Source organism: Macaca mulatta, chromosome X (genome assembly GCF_049350105.2).
Source record: "Macaca mulatta isolate MMU2019108-1 chromosome X, T2T-MMU8v2.0, whole genome shotgun sequence".
NCBI classification, from domain to species: Eukaryota; Metazoa; Chordata; class Mammalia; order Primates; family Cercopithecidae; genus Macaca; species Macaca mulatta.
The window spans coordinates 24,327,427-24,340,980 of NC_133426.1; the positions used below are offsets into that span (position 1 = coordinate 24,327,427).

Consider the following 13,554-nt stretch of genomic DNA (forward strand, 5'->3'; position numbering starts at 1 on the left):
ATATGAAGAATAGTTTAATACGTATTTGAAAGAAAACACTGGAAGTTTATGCCAACGTCTACCTCATAGCCTCCTGTTTGCTTTGTCCCTTTTAGTCACAATTTTGACCCTGAGCCACAGTCCCCTCCTTTTTCTTCCTTCTTCCTGTACCCACAGCTTTATCTTCAGTCTTTCTCCTGCCCTTATTAACTGTATTATACCCATTATTATACTGTGAACAGAGTTTACTGCTTCTTCTTATTTAATCATTTCTGCCGCTCACTGGCATAATTAAAGCTTGGAGTTCCTAGTGAAGCCTATACAATAACAGTCACTTCTTGTGCCCTTCTGTGACTCAAAATCCCCCTTCCCCCAACACACACACACACACACGCATGGACATGTACACACATACAAATCCCACCCCCACACTCATGGGGTAAGCAGGAAGGGCTGGCATGCTCCCCATTCCCCACACCTCTCTCAAACCATGTTTTTTCATCTCTCAACAGCATCTTCCCTTAAGGAAAAAAAACAGTGGAGTTGGTTTCAGATTCTGAAAGTGTATAACCCTCTAAAGCAGCAGTCACACAATCAACTTTCTGACATCCTTCATTCCCTTCATAAATGATGGATACCATACCTACAGCACACTAAATACTCTTGGCTTATATGCATTTTCTGGAATGCTTTTGTACTTCTGCTTCCACCTGGTGAGGTGCATGGTTACTAAGGGTAACTTATTTGTACCCAAGCCATTGGTGTAAGTTATACTCACTGTTGTGACTATATAATTTATTTAAATGTTATGTAAACTGAAGAAATATACATACATAAAAGAGACTTATTTCTGTTAAAACCAAGTTGAATGCTTTGGAAGGACTCTTAAAAATGTTATGAAATTACCGTGAGTAAGAAAACGATTAGATTACATGACAACACAGAGTAAAAATCTTACCTGGAATTCATACCCAGGTTGCCTCACAAGTATCTTTAAGTTTATTATACTTTAAAGAAATAGGAATTAGAATTCATAGATGTAAGTGATGTTCTTCATCCAAGAAAGACGAACTGGAACCCCAAACTGATCCACATTCAAAGGAAAGGCCTTATGTGAATATATTGACAGAGAAAGAAATTGTATGTTCAAATGTGCATTTTAAGTTAATGTTTATGATAGTAATCAAATTTTATGGTTTCCCACTTTACCCAACATTTCTGTTAATCATCCAACTCCTTTTCCCAGTTGGGACAGTTAAGAAGACTATTGCCATATTACCAAAATCAAAAGTGCTCATCAAAGAAAGTTCAGAAAATGTGGGAAAAGAGAGAAGAGAATAAAAATTACCCATTTTCATAATTTAGTGAGAACATTGTTTTATACATTTGAACTCATCAGATTTCTACATAGGTGTGCAGCTGCAAATATTGTGTCTAATCTTTGTCTCCGTGAAATCCATAGTATTTGTGTATTTCTCTATCTCCAGCACTAATGCCCATCACACACACCCTTCCTGGCTGAATTCAATACCCCATGGTAGAAGCCTCTATCCTGCTGTCTGCATCAATATTGTTGGAGTTCTTCCTGTGTTTAATCTGTGATACTCATTATCTGTATATTCAAATGGTCTTTCCAGCCAAGTGTGCATAACCTTTATTCCGCAGTGGGGGATTGGCCTTATATCAGTCACTTTTTCTACCTTGGCAAATGGGCTAGGCAACCTAGAAGGAAACCTGCAGGCCTCTTTTTTCCTTGTAGACCAAAGCACATGTCTCTAGTGAACTGTCTGCTTCATTTCCTGTGGACCCTCCTCTTAATTTTTTGAGCATCAAATACTTATGCAGAAGCTATTTCTAGCTCCAAGTAAGACTGAGAGAGAATAAAGAAGGCACAGAGCACCAAAGGTCGAAAGGCCTGAAATTTCTTCTGTGTCTTCTACCTAAAAGGCACTGGAGTCTCCTCCCCAAATGCCCCAGGAGCAACCATCAGAAAGTCTCAAGAGGCCCAGGCCTCACCAGCTCTTCTTACCAATCCCTGCCAAGTTGTTGCCAAGGAAAGGAAGAAATGGATGTCAGCCTCTTTTGACTCTTAGTGAAGTCTTACTATTGCCTTCCTCTTTTTAGAGTAGTTGGTATTTTCACCCTGGCTTTTTACCTTCTTCCACTATCCTCTGAGGTTTCTTAGTTAATCTTCTAACTCAGAATCTCTATAGCTAATCTTTTATTTCCTTCCTTTTGTTTTAAGCAGTTGGATGTTGCAAGAGTAAGGGCTCTGGGTTTTAATGACAGCCCTACTAATGATTTTCTTAGCTGTGAAGATCCTACATGGTTTAAGCATAGTCGGGTGTCCAGCCCAAATGACCCTGTGTGGGCATGTGTGTGTGAGCCTCTTTGTGTGCACACATGTGTGTTTTATAGGTTTAATACATGTTGGTCGGGTGCAGTGGCTCACACCTGTAATCCCAGCACTTTGGGAGGCCGAGGGGGGTGGATCACCTGAGGTCAGGAGTTCGAGACCAGCCTGGCCAACATGGTGAAACCCCATCTCTACTAAAAATACAAAAGTTAGATGGGCATGGTGGCACACACCTGTAATCCCAGCTACTCAGGAGGCTGAGGCAGGAGAATTGCTTGAACCCGGGAGATGGAGGTTGCAGTGAGCCGAGATCACACCATTACACTCCAGCCTGGGCAACAAGAGTGAAACTCCGTCTCAAACAAACAGACAAACAAACAACAACAACAAAGTAAGTGTTAAGCCCACTCCCATCCTTAGATCTCTTGAGACAGATTACAAAAAACTATGTAGAAGAGTAGAGACAATATTTTTATTTTTGACTAGACAGTTGTATCAACGTATAAAAATGGGGTGCATCTTGCGTAGCATTAGTTGAATGTGCAGAACATTGAAGCATGCCTCCTTGCTGCTTATTTAGCACATTAATATCTACCTTTACACATCTGCAAATTATAGACTCCAGGTAGTGAATGCTAGAATTAGTGTTGTAAAGCAGGTCCTATTATCCTTTGGGAGGTGCCTTCCATTGTGACCCTTTTCCCTCCTTTCTTTGTAAGAAACTAGGAAATAAAATGGAAAATCCTGCTGTAAGATCATTTTAAAGGTATATACTTAAATACTTGGTATAAAAATCAATTCTCGCAGTGATGCTAAGTTGCCTGTGTTGTTCCTACATGCTATCATTGCTTAATATAATAGCACACAAATGGTATCCTCAGAGCGCGTGACATTATTCTGGTTCAGAAATAATGTCTTGTGCTCTCACTTTGGGCTCTTCAGGTTACAAGTAACAGAGACTCACTCATGCTAGCTCAAGAAAGATTTATCAAAAAAACCTGGTAGGTCCCATGATAATCCAAGGACAGGAAGCACTTTACAGTTGGAGCTATAGAAATTGGAATTATCAGCCCGGCCAACGTGGTGAAATCCCGTCTCTGCTAAAAATACCAAAATTAGCCAGGTATGGTGGCATGTGCCTGTAATCCCAGCAACTCTGGAGGCTGAGGCAGGATAATTGCTTCAACACGGGAGTCGGAGGCTACAGTGAGCTGAGATTGCACCACTGCACTCCAGCCTGGGTGACAGAGTGAGACTCCATCAGAAAAAAAAAAAAAAAAAAGAAATTGGAATTAGGAAACAGAAAACAAGGTTGTTTTCTGTGTATCTTTGCAACTGGAGCTGCCAAGTCATGGCCTCTCCGCCTTTCTCCATGCCTGCTCCGTTTACCTGTTTTTGTCTGTATACTGGATGACTCAGTGGCATCTTCTTGGGCACTCTAGTCCTTCACAGATCTCATGATAATTCTCAGTGTACCCTTTTGGCTTCTGCCCTGCCTGATCACCCCAACTGTCTTGATTCTAAATTCCCAAAAGATGCATTTAATTAACTCAGCTTATCTTTTTTTGCCCATGATCTTGATTCTAAATTCCCAAAAGATGAATTTAATTAACTCAGCTTATCTTTTTTTTTTTTTTCTCCCTATGATCACAAGTTTTAGGATTCTGATCAGTCTGGAGATTGGTTGCCCTTACATTGGATGTTCTACTCCCATTTGCCCAGTCTGCTGTGGTTTGGAGCATGAGATGTGGGGGCCTACTCCTTTATAAAATCCCCATTGGATCCCACTCAGGTTGGGTTTGGGATAGGAAGGATGATGATAGACATGCCTTATTAGAATTTCTCTGAGACTTGAAAGTGTTCCTAAAAGGCAGCATATCACTTCCAGAAGGTGCGGTGCGGGTCAGTGTTGTCTTTGTGGGCTTCCACCATGGTGCACTGTGGCCAGGGCCAAAAAGTGCAGAAGGTGAATGTAGCCCATCAGCCTTACCTTCATCTTCAGATACTTGCAAAATAGATCTCGGATTCAGGTATGACTCTATGAGCAAGTGAATATGCTGATAGAGGGCCGTATCATTGGTTTTGATGAGTCTGTGAACCTCATATCAGATGATGCAGAAGAGATTCATTGTGAAACAAAGCCAAGAAAACCCCTGGGTCAGATCGTGCTAAAGGAGATCATATTCTGCCACAAAATGTCTCTAACCAGAAATGATCAAGGAAGTGAGAAACTATTGAGAAATTGTTTTTTTTAGGTGTCCTTTGTTGGGAGTATAGTTCTAAAATGTCTGTTCAGATTGTTTCCCTTATCTATATATATTATTACCAGATGACAATAAATGCTGTGGGATTGTTTTTATTAAAAAATATAAATAAAACAATTAAAAACAGCCTATCAGCACTTTTCTAATGTTTTCTGGTCATTTACCTTTACCTTTTTCTGACAGTGGCTTCTTAAAACTTCAGCTTTATGATTTTCTGTATTCTATTAGACTCAAAGTTAGGGATCTTGGCACCTTCATTTTAATTTTTTCAACAGTCACTCAAATTCATCCTAGTCCAGCCTCTCATATTTGTTGTCTCAAGTGATTGCATGTATTCAAGATAGAGGCTAATTAATATTTGATAACAGAGTTCTGTGGTGAATTTTGAATAGGAAAATCTGATAAAGCAACCTCCATTATCTGTTTAATTTTCCTGTGTGCTATTTATTAAAACGGATTCATGGCTAGTTTGGTTCTGTTGGGCTGATTTCTGTGTGAACCTTCACCCTGTTCTCAGCCTTTTAAAATTTTAGTCTTGGCCGGGCGTGGTGGCTCACGCCTGTAATCCCAGCACTTTGGGAGGCCGAGGCAGGCGGATCACGAGGTCAGGAGACCAAGACCATCCTGGCTAACAAGGTGAAACCCTGTCTCTACTAAAAATACAGAAAATTAGCCAGGCATGGTGGCGGGCACCTGTAGTCCCAGCTACTTGGGAGGCTGAGGCAGGAGAATGATGTGAACTTGGGAGGCAGAGCTTGCAGTGAGCCGAGATCACGCCACTGTACTCCAGCCTGGGCAACAGAGCCAGACTCTGTCTCAAAAAAAAAAAATTGTTGTCTCATGTATTTACAGTTTAGTTATTTTAACCTGGGGAAGTATGTATGAGCCACACCTACAGTTTTGTTAATTATTTTAAAATCAGTACCTTAAAACCCTTGAAAACAGATTCCTAAAATAAGGCATATCATTTATATTCAGCGGCAATAATAATTTTCTAATATTTTCTTCTAAAGATTGATGGTAAATATTGGCTCCAATATATTGCACATAAAATAATTTGGCAGTTATCTTTTTTGAAATTTTGATTTCTAAATTTAAAAAATAGAAAAGTTTGATTAGAAAGCTTATTATAAGTAGAATTTGCATTTTACTCTAAGTGTAAATTACAAGCCATTAGTTGAATTTTGGTTTTGATGGTGATTTCTTAAAGCTTTTTCATTTTTATGTTAAATTATTTTACTTAAACAGAAATATCCTGTTTGAGTATATAAGTGCTGTCACCCCAGTACCTCATAAGCATTCATGTCCTAGGAGAGATGAGTGGCAGAATTAGTGTGACTCAGACTTGACTTTCCAGGGAAGTGGTCTAGCTTCTCTTCCAAATTACCTGCTAAGTTTTAAGAATGTGGACTCTCAGGCTTCAACATAGAGCTACTGCCTCAGAATTTCCAGGGGTTCCTTTCATAATCTGTACTCTTTCTTTCAAATCTGGTAACGAATCCCACACACAGCTAGATTGGGGAATGACTCTAGGCCTCTAATTCCCAGTCTCACCAAAAGGAACACCTCCTGTCAATGTAATTTACTGCATGTTGAGAACTTAATCATGGGCCAGAGGATCGTTCCATTTAACAAATGCTCACTAAGAGTGTATTGTGTCCCAGGCATTGCAACATGCATTGTGTCCAAGGAATTTACAAAGATGCGTAGTATATAGATAATATCATTAATGCCCTTTTGGCTAGCTGGTGTATGTGAGTCTACGTTGTGATGACTTGAGTTCTTCAAGGATCATCATGCAATTCTTAATTATAGCATTGATACACTATATTTTGTAGTGATGCTTTAAAAATTCTTAATCAAACGTGGTTTTAGGAGCTGTACTGGGTCTTTGTGTTTTGAGTTGGCTGCTTCTGTCCGGGCTTGGTCTTTCACATGTTAAATTTGTGTAGCACGTTTTCTTAACAACGCTGTCATAATCATGCTACTGGGCAAGCGAATTCCATGAGAAATTAGGACATTTAGTGGGTGTAGATTATTTTTGTTTGGTAGTGAATGGAAGAGCACTGTTTAAACATCTTTATTACATACCTGGAGGAGTTGTTTTGTGGAGATGTGTTGGCTTTGTGTATGGATAATGAATGATCGTTTTTAGGTTTCAGTGTTTGTGATCTTGGAAATTCCTGTTCAACTTTGTGCTTTCACGTCACTAGGTGGAGATGTAGCATTGTTTGGTGGCATAGGCTAAGCAAGAGGAGTGAGTCTTGATTTCTCTTCTTTTGACAAAAGTACTTTAGAGATATTTGATAAGGTTTATTATAGCCTAGGAAAACACTTGTAAATTTAGTATAATTCAAAATTTTTAACTTTCTTTCTTTTTCAGGGTTGAAATTCAATCCTACTTAAGTGTCTATTTTCATACTGACCAACTCTTTGAAACATTTTTTTTCTCCTCTTACTGCTGTTTCCTTTTTGCTGTCCCTCATTATTTCACCTTGTCTGAGTTATTTTAATATCTCTATCTTTGGTTCTTTATAGGGATTTAATTCTAAAAGTTTAGTAAAAGAATCAGAATTCTTACTCTGAGGTCAAATAATAGATAAAATTTTAATTTGGTAAATTTATAGTCTGAACATACCCTAATCTTATCTTTGTATTATTGTAGGTTAATAATGTCAATTTTTAACATTAACATTCTGTAGGGCTTACTTTTCCCCCTTTCCTTCCTTCCTTCTTTTTCTCACCTCTTGAATATTAAACAAGCACAATATCTACTTTTGCACAGTAATGCTGTGGGGAATATAAAGGAAATAAGAGCCTGTCTCCAAAGAGCTGATAATCCTGTTGAGAACATTCCAAATGCGCCCACGAAGCAGCAATTTTCTACTCCTAGGTATATACCCAAGAGAAATGAAGGCATATGTTCACACAAATGTTTGGACATGAAGGTTCATAGCAGCACTATTCATAATAGCCAAAAAGTGGAAACAACCCAGATGTCTACCAGCTGATGAATGGATAAAGAAAATATGGTATACTTGCACAATGGAATATAATATAGCAATAAAAAGAAATGAGGTTCTGATACATGCTATGATGTAGATGATGCTTGAAAACATGCTGGTGGAAGAAGCCAGTCACAGAAGACCGCATATTATTCCGTTTATGTAAAAAGTCCAGAATAGCAAATCTATAGAGACAAAGTAGATCCATGGTTACCTAGGGCTGGGTGGAGGGGAGTAACTGCTAACGGGTTTGGAACTTCTTTTGGTAGTGATGAAAATGTAAACTTGATTATAGTGATTAATGCACAGTTCTGACTATATACTAAAAACCACTGAGTTGTATGTACTTTTTTTTTTTTTTGAGATGGAGTCTCACTCTGTTACCCAGGCTGGAATGCAGTGGCGTGATCTCGGCTCACTGCAACCTCTGCCTCCCAGGTCCAAGTAGTTCTCCTGCCTCAACCTCCTGAGTAGCTAGGACTACAGGCACCCGCCACCATGCCTGGCTAATTTTTGTATTTTTAGTAGAGAAGGGGTGTCACCATGTTGGCCAGGCTGGTCTCGAACTCCTGACCTCAAGTGATCCCCCTGCCTCGGCCTCCCAAAGTGCTGGGATTACAGGTGTGAGCCACTGCGCCCGGCCGTGTGTACACTTTACTTTCAGTGAGTGAATTGTATGGTATAAGAATTATCTCCAATAAAGATTTTTTAAAAGTAAACTTTACTTTCAATGAGTGAATTGTATGGTATAATAATCATCTCCAATAAAGATTTTTTAAAAGTAAATTACCAAAAGGTTTAAAATTTATCAAACCAAGGTTTTTAAAAAATTTTTAATTTATTTTAATTTATGTTTTTTTTAATTTTGAGATGGAGTCTCACTCTGTCCCCCAGGCTGGAGTGCGGTGGCACGATCTCGGCTCACTGCAACTTCTACCTCCTGGGTTCAAGCAATTCTCCTGCCTCAGCCTCCCAACTAGCCTCCCAACTAGCTGGGATTACAGACACTCACCACCATGCATGGCTAATTTTTGTATTTTTAGTAGAGACGGGGTTTCACCATGTTGGCCTGGCTGGTCTTGAACTCCCGGCCTCAAGTGATCAGCCCACCTCGGCCTCCCAAAGTCCTGGGTTTACAGGCGTGAGCCACTGCACCTGGCTCAAGGACTGTTTGTTGACCATCTACATAGGCACTATACGAAGTTCTATGCAAGTTATAAAACAAGTGTTAAGACACAAACACTGACCTCAGATTGTTTACAGTTCGAGAGAAAAGGCATACATGCAGTATCCAATGTCTTGTAATGCACCTTTGCTTTCTGAATTTGCTCCCCATCTTTGAATCTCCTGAATTCTGTCTTCCAGCTATTTCTGTAATGGCTCTGATCTTCTTACCATATGTCTTTTATTTTATCCTTTAAAAAGTGAACTGTTGCTCCTCAGACTTTGATAAATATCAGCCCCAGCCTGTTACCTTTAACTAATTGAAAGGACCTTTTAAAGTGATAGTGGCATCTCCAGTAATTTAAATTGTGTGGCTCATGGAAATCCATTCATTCAGCAAATACTTACTGAGGTTTCACTTACAAATAACTCTGGCAAACCACAAGACTGTTGGCATTATTATTTTTAAGATCATGACAAATATTATTTTGCTACAATTTAGTCAGGTTGCATGGTGCTTGGAAAGTATAGTCTTGAGTTCCTAAATTTTCATGAAAAATATCTTCTGGTAATAGTTATAAGTTAAACAAATACGTGTTTGGTATAGAGCTAGTTGAATTGCCAGTATTCTAGTATGTTGCCATTGTTATGGTCATTAAAACTTTAAGAAAAGAAAGCCAGGCACGGTGGCTCATGCCTGTAATCCCAGCACTTTTGGGAGGCCAAAGTGGGTGGATCACCTGAGGTCAGGAGTTCGAGACCAGCCTGGCCAACATAGTGAAACCTCATCTCTACTAAAAATACAAAAATTAGCCGGACGTGGTGCCATCCGCCTGTAATCCCAGCTACTCGGGAGGCTGAGGCAGGAGAATCGCTTGAGCCTGGGAGACGGAGGTTGCAGTGAGCCGATATGGCACCACTGCACTCCAGCCTGGGCAACAGAGTGAGACTCTGTCTCAAAAAACAAACAAACAAAAAAATCCTTTAAGAAAAGAGAGATTAGCTGGGCATGGTGGCATGTGCCTGTAAGGCCAGCTACTTGGGAGGCTGAGGTGGGAGGACTGCTTGAGCCCAGTAGTTCGAGCCTGCAGTGAGCTATGATCACACCACTGTACTCTAGCCTAGGCGACAGAGTGAGACGCTGTCTTGGAAAAAATAGAAAAGAGAACTTTTGTTTTAGTCATGGTAATTCTATTAAAGCCACAAAAGGATATTTTGTAAAAGGTTGTAGTTGATTAATTCTACATCCATCTGTTTAGACAGTTTCTTTATCTTATATACCTATAGATATATACATGCACATGCATGCACACACACACACACATACATGCTTGTGCCTATATGTTATTAGTGCAGCAGCTAAACTTTTTCCTTTTCTTGTAGATGCATATGAAACAGCCAAGATGCTGTGTGAACAGTATTACCTGGTAGCTCCAGAGCTGGAAGTTGAAGAATTCAATGGTAAAAGAAAACTAATTTTAACCTTACATTCAAAAAAGCTGACTAAGAAGCTCTTTATACCTAAGCCATATTTCAGTGAGATCCAAAATTTTTTCATTTTCTTATATATTTTGTAAACTTTCTGTGCCTTTGGTCAACCAGATATATTATTGTAAGGAGTTTTTATACAGGAATGTGTAATGTGTTAGACCCCAGAATTCTTGGAACAGAAGTAATCAAGGTAGAGTATGTACAAAGGTATAAATAGGCTCTTCTCAAAGTAACAAAAGCAAACAGTCAATAAACATATGGAAAAGTGTTTAACTTCACTAATCAAGGAAGTACAAACAAAAACACAGACAAATGCCTTTTTTTTTTTTTTTTTTTTTTTTTTGAGAAGGAGTCTCACTCTGCTGCCCAGGCTGGAGTACAGTGGTGTGATCTCAGCTCACTGCAGCCTCTGCCTTCCAGGTTCAAGTGATTCTCCTGCCTCAGGCCCCTGAGTAGCTGGGATTACAGGTGCCTGCCACCATGCCTGGCTAATTTTTGTATTTTTAGTAGAGACGAGGTTTCACCATGTTGGCCAGGCTGGTCTTGAGCTCCTGACCTCAGGTGATCCACCCGCCTCGGCCTCCCAAAGTGCTGGGATTACAGTCGTGAGCCACCGCGCCCGGCCAGAAATGCCATTTTTTTCTTTCAAAATGACAGTGATTAAAACATTTTAATGCTTTGAATTTGTGCCCACAAAAATACTTTCTCACCAGCACATATATTTCTTGTATAAGCTTAAAGTGGTATACCCTTTCTAAAAAATGCCAACAATGTTCTTTCTGTTTGGCCCAGTAAATAAGTTAATAATGGTCTTATTCTTTGGTCCAGTAAATTAAACTTCAGAACATTTATTATAAGAAAATAGAGGCTGGACACGGTGGTTCATGCCTGTGATCCCAGTACTTTGGGAGGCCAAAGTGGGTGGATCTCTTGAGTCCAGGAGTTTAAGACCAGCCCGAGTGACATGGCGAAACCCCATCTCTACAAAAAATACAAAAATTAGCCAGGCGTGGTAGCACATGCTTGTATTCTCAGCTGCTTGGGAGGCTGAGGCAGGAGAATCACTTGAACCCGGGAGGCGGAGGTTGCAGTGAGCTGAGATAGTGCCATAGCACTCCACCCTCGGCAATAGAGTGAAACCCCATCTCAAAAAACAAACAAAAATACATGAAAATAGAGATGCACAGATTTATGTACAAGATTGATGATCACAGTAGTTTTCTTATAAAGTTAGAAAACAACCCAAGTTTTCCACAATAGAGCATTGTTTAACTGAATTGTGGTACACCTATAATTTAGAATACTATGCAGCCCTTTAAAATGATGCTTTAAACGAATAATGTATGGGAAAAATTGAGATGTTTTTTAAAAATACAGGCTATAAAAGTTTATAATAGTGGAAGTTCATTGGAAAATATTTTGAAGGATTTATACTACCAAAATACAAATAGCAGCTCTCTGGGTAATGGGGTTACAGATGATTTTTATGTTCATCATATGATTGCATATTTATTTACATATTCCTTTTATTTTTTATTTGTAAATTATGGAAGAGACATGCTCATCACAAAAATACAAATACAGAAATGTGAGTGAAAAGGGAAATCTCCCACTACTTTCTCAGTCCCATACAGAGTTTTGGTTTTTGCATAAAGCATGTATAGCTTTAACCCTATTTATAACGTGTTTTTCACTTCACCTTGAACACCTTTGCAAGTATTAATCTCATTTAGAGATTATCCATAGTGTAGCTTACCATAATTTATTTAACTATTTTCCTATGGGTATACATTTAGGATTTCCGGTTTTCCTATATTCCATATAATGAGCTATGAAAGAGTGTGAGAGGTGGGGAGGGTGGAAAAATTTGTGAACATATGAAAGTATTTCTTCAGGTTGGATTCCTAGATGTGGAATGACAGGGTGTGAGCATTTACAATTAAAGATAAACCAGGCCAGGCATGGTGGCTCACACCTGTAATCCCAGCACTTTGGGCGGCTGAGGCAGGAGAACCTCTTGAGCCCAGGAGTTCGAGACCAGCCTGGGCAATATAGCAAAACCCTGTCTCTACACAAAATAGAAAAATTAGCTGGGCATAGTGGCATGTGTCTGTAATCCCAGCTACTCAGGAGGCTAAAGTGGGAGGATCGCTTGAGCCCAGGAGGTAAGAGGCTGCAGTGAGCCGAGATCACATGACTGCATTCCAGCCTGGGTGACAGAGCAAGACCCTATCTCAAAAAAAAAAAAAAGAAAAAAAAGAAAGATAAACCAAATTCCCCCTCAGAAGTACATTAAAAATGTATTTCTCTTATAATGAGATTAAACTATGAAAGGAGTTCAGGCTGCTGTTGAAGGACATGGCCCCTCCATTTGACTAGAAGGCATGAAGTCAAAGCTGCTTTCAAGGTCTCTTGAGTTCTCTGAGAAGAGTCATATCCCCATTGAATAAATACACTACCAGGACCAAGTGGGCTTGTCTGGAGTGTTCCTGATGAGAACCATCTTAATATTCTCTCTCTCTCTTCATACGGACTAGGCAGGAGCTGACCTCACATCCACAGGTAGTAACAAATTGCTCTTTTGCGTGAGTGGCAGCCTCCCTCATTCTAAAGGCCAAAGCAGCAGGCCTGTTCTTGCTGATTCCCAAGTGCCAGCCATGTCAGCACATTCCGTCCCCACTGAGGCTGTCATGCTGGGCAGCTCACCCACCAGGAGAGGAGCTTTCCGACTCTTTTTGGCATTGTCTCACGAATTACAGAAGCCCCCTTTCAATCATGTTCTGAAGCCCCTTGTCCTATCACTACGATAAATGAATGCTGGTGTTTCTAGGTAGCCTCTAGCTTTATGTTGCTTTGGGTAGTGTAGTGATTATTTTTATGTATAATTTCTTAATGCTAGAGCTCTCTGTGAACATGATTAAGGAATGTGCTTTTGCCTTAACAAGTTCTATGTTGGAGATGCAGGTTGGAGGTTGATCCTGAACACCTTAAGTGGATGCTTTTTTATTTTGGAAGGAGAACTGTCTGGAAATAAAATTCCTTATATCTAATGGTATTTCTTAAATGCTGTTTCAACTAATGGCATTTGGAGCAATGATTGTACAAAATAGAGACTTTATTATTTCTGGAGTCTTGAACATGACAAACCTAGGCCATTTTTTTAATTGACTTTTTAAAATGTGCCCTTAGATGGAAAATTCATATTCTACTTATTTATAAGTCAGCAAACATCTATTAAGCATCTACTACTTAACAGCCAGCCTCGAGACCCAGAACTAGGAAAGAGTCATGGACA

The 13,554-nt window shown here is 39.6% G+C and overlaps 1 protein-coding gene and 1 pseudogene across 1 annotated transcript in view; both read left to right on the plus strand.

Annotated features, from left to right (window-relative positions):
* PDK3 (pyruvate dehydrogenase kinase 3) overlaps positions 1-13,554 on the plus strand; it is a 73,917-nt gene that overhangs the window by 44,099 nt on the left and 16,264 nt on the right. The window contains exon 6 of the mRNA XM_015127111.3: positions 10,152-10,229. Coding sequence (XP_014982597.1) covers positions 10,152-10,229 — 78 coding nt within the window. The remainder of the gene's footprint in view (positions 1-10,151; positions 10,230-13,554) is intronic.
* On the plus strand, positions 4,266-4,550 carry LOC106995173 (small nuclear ribonucleoprotein E pseudogene; annotated as a pseudogene).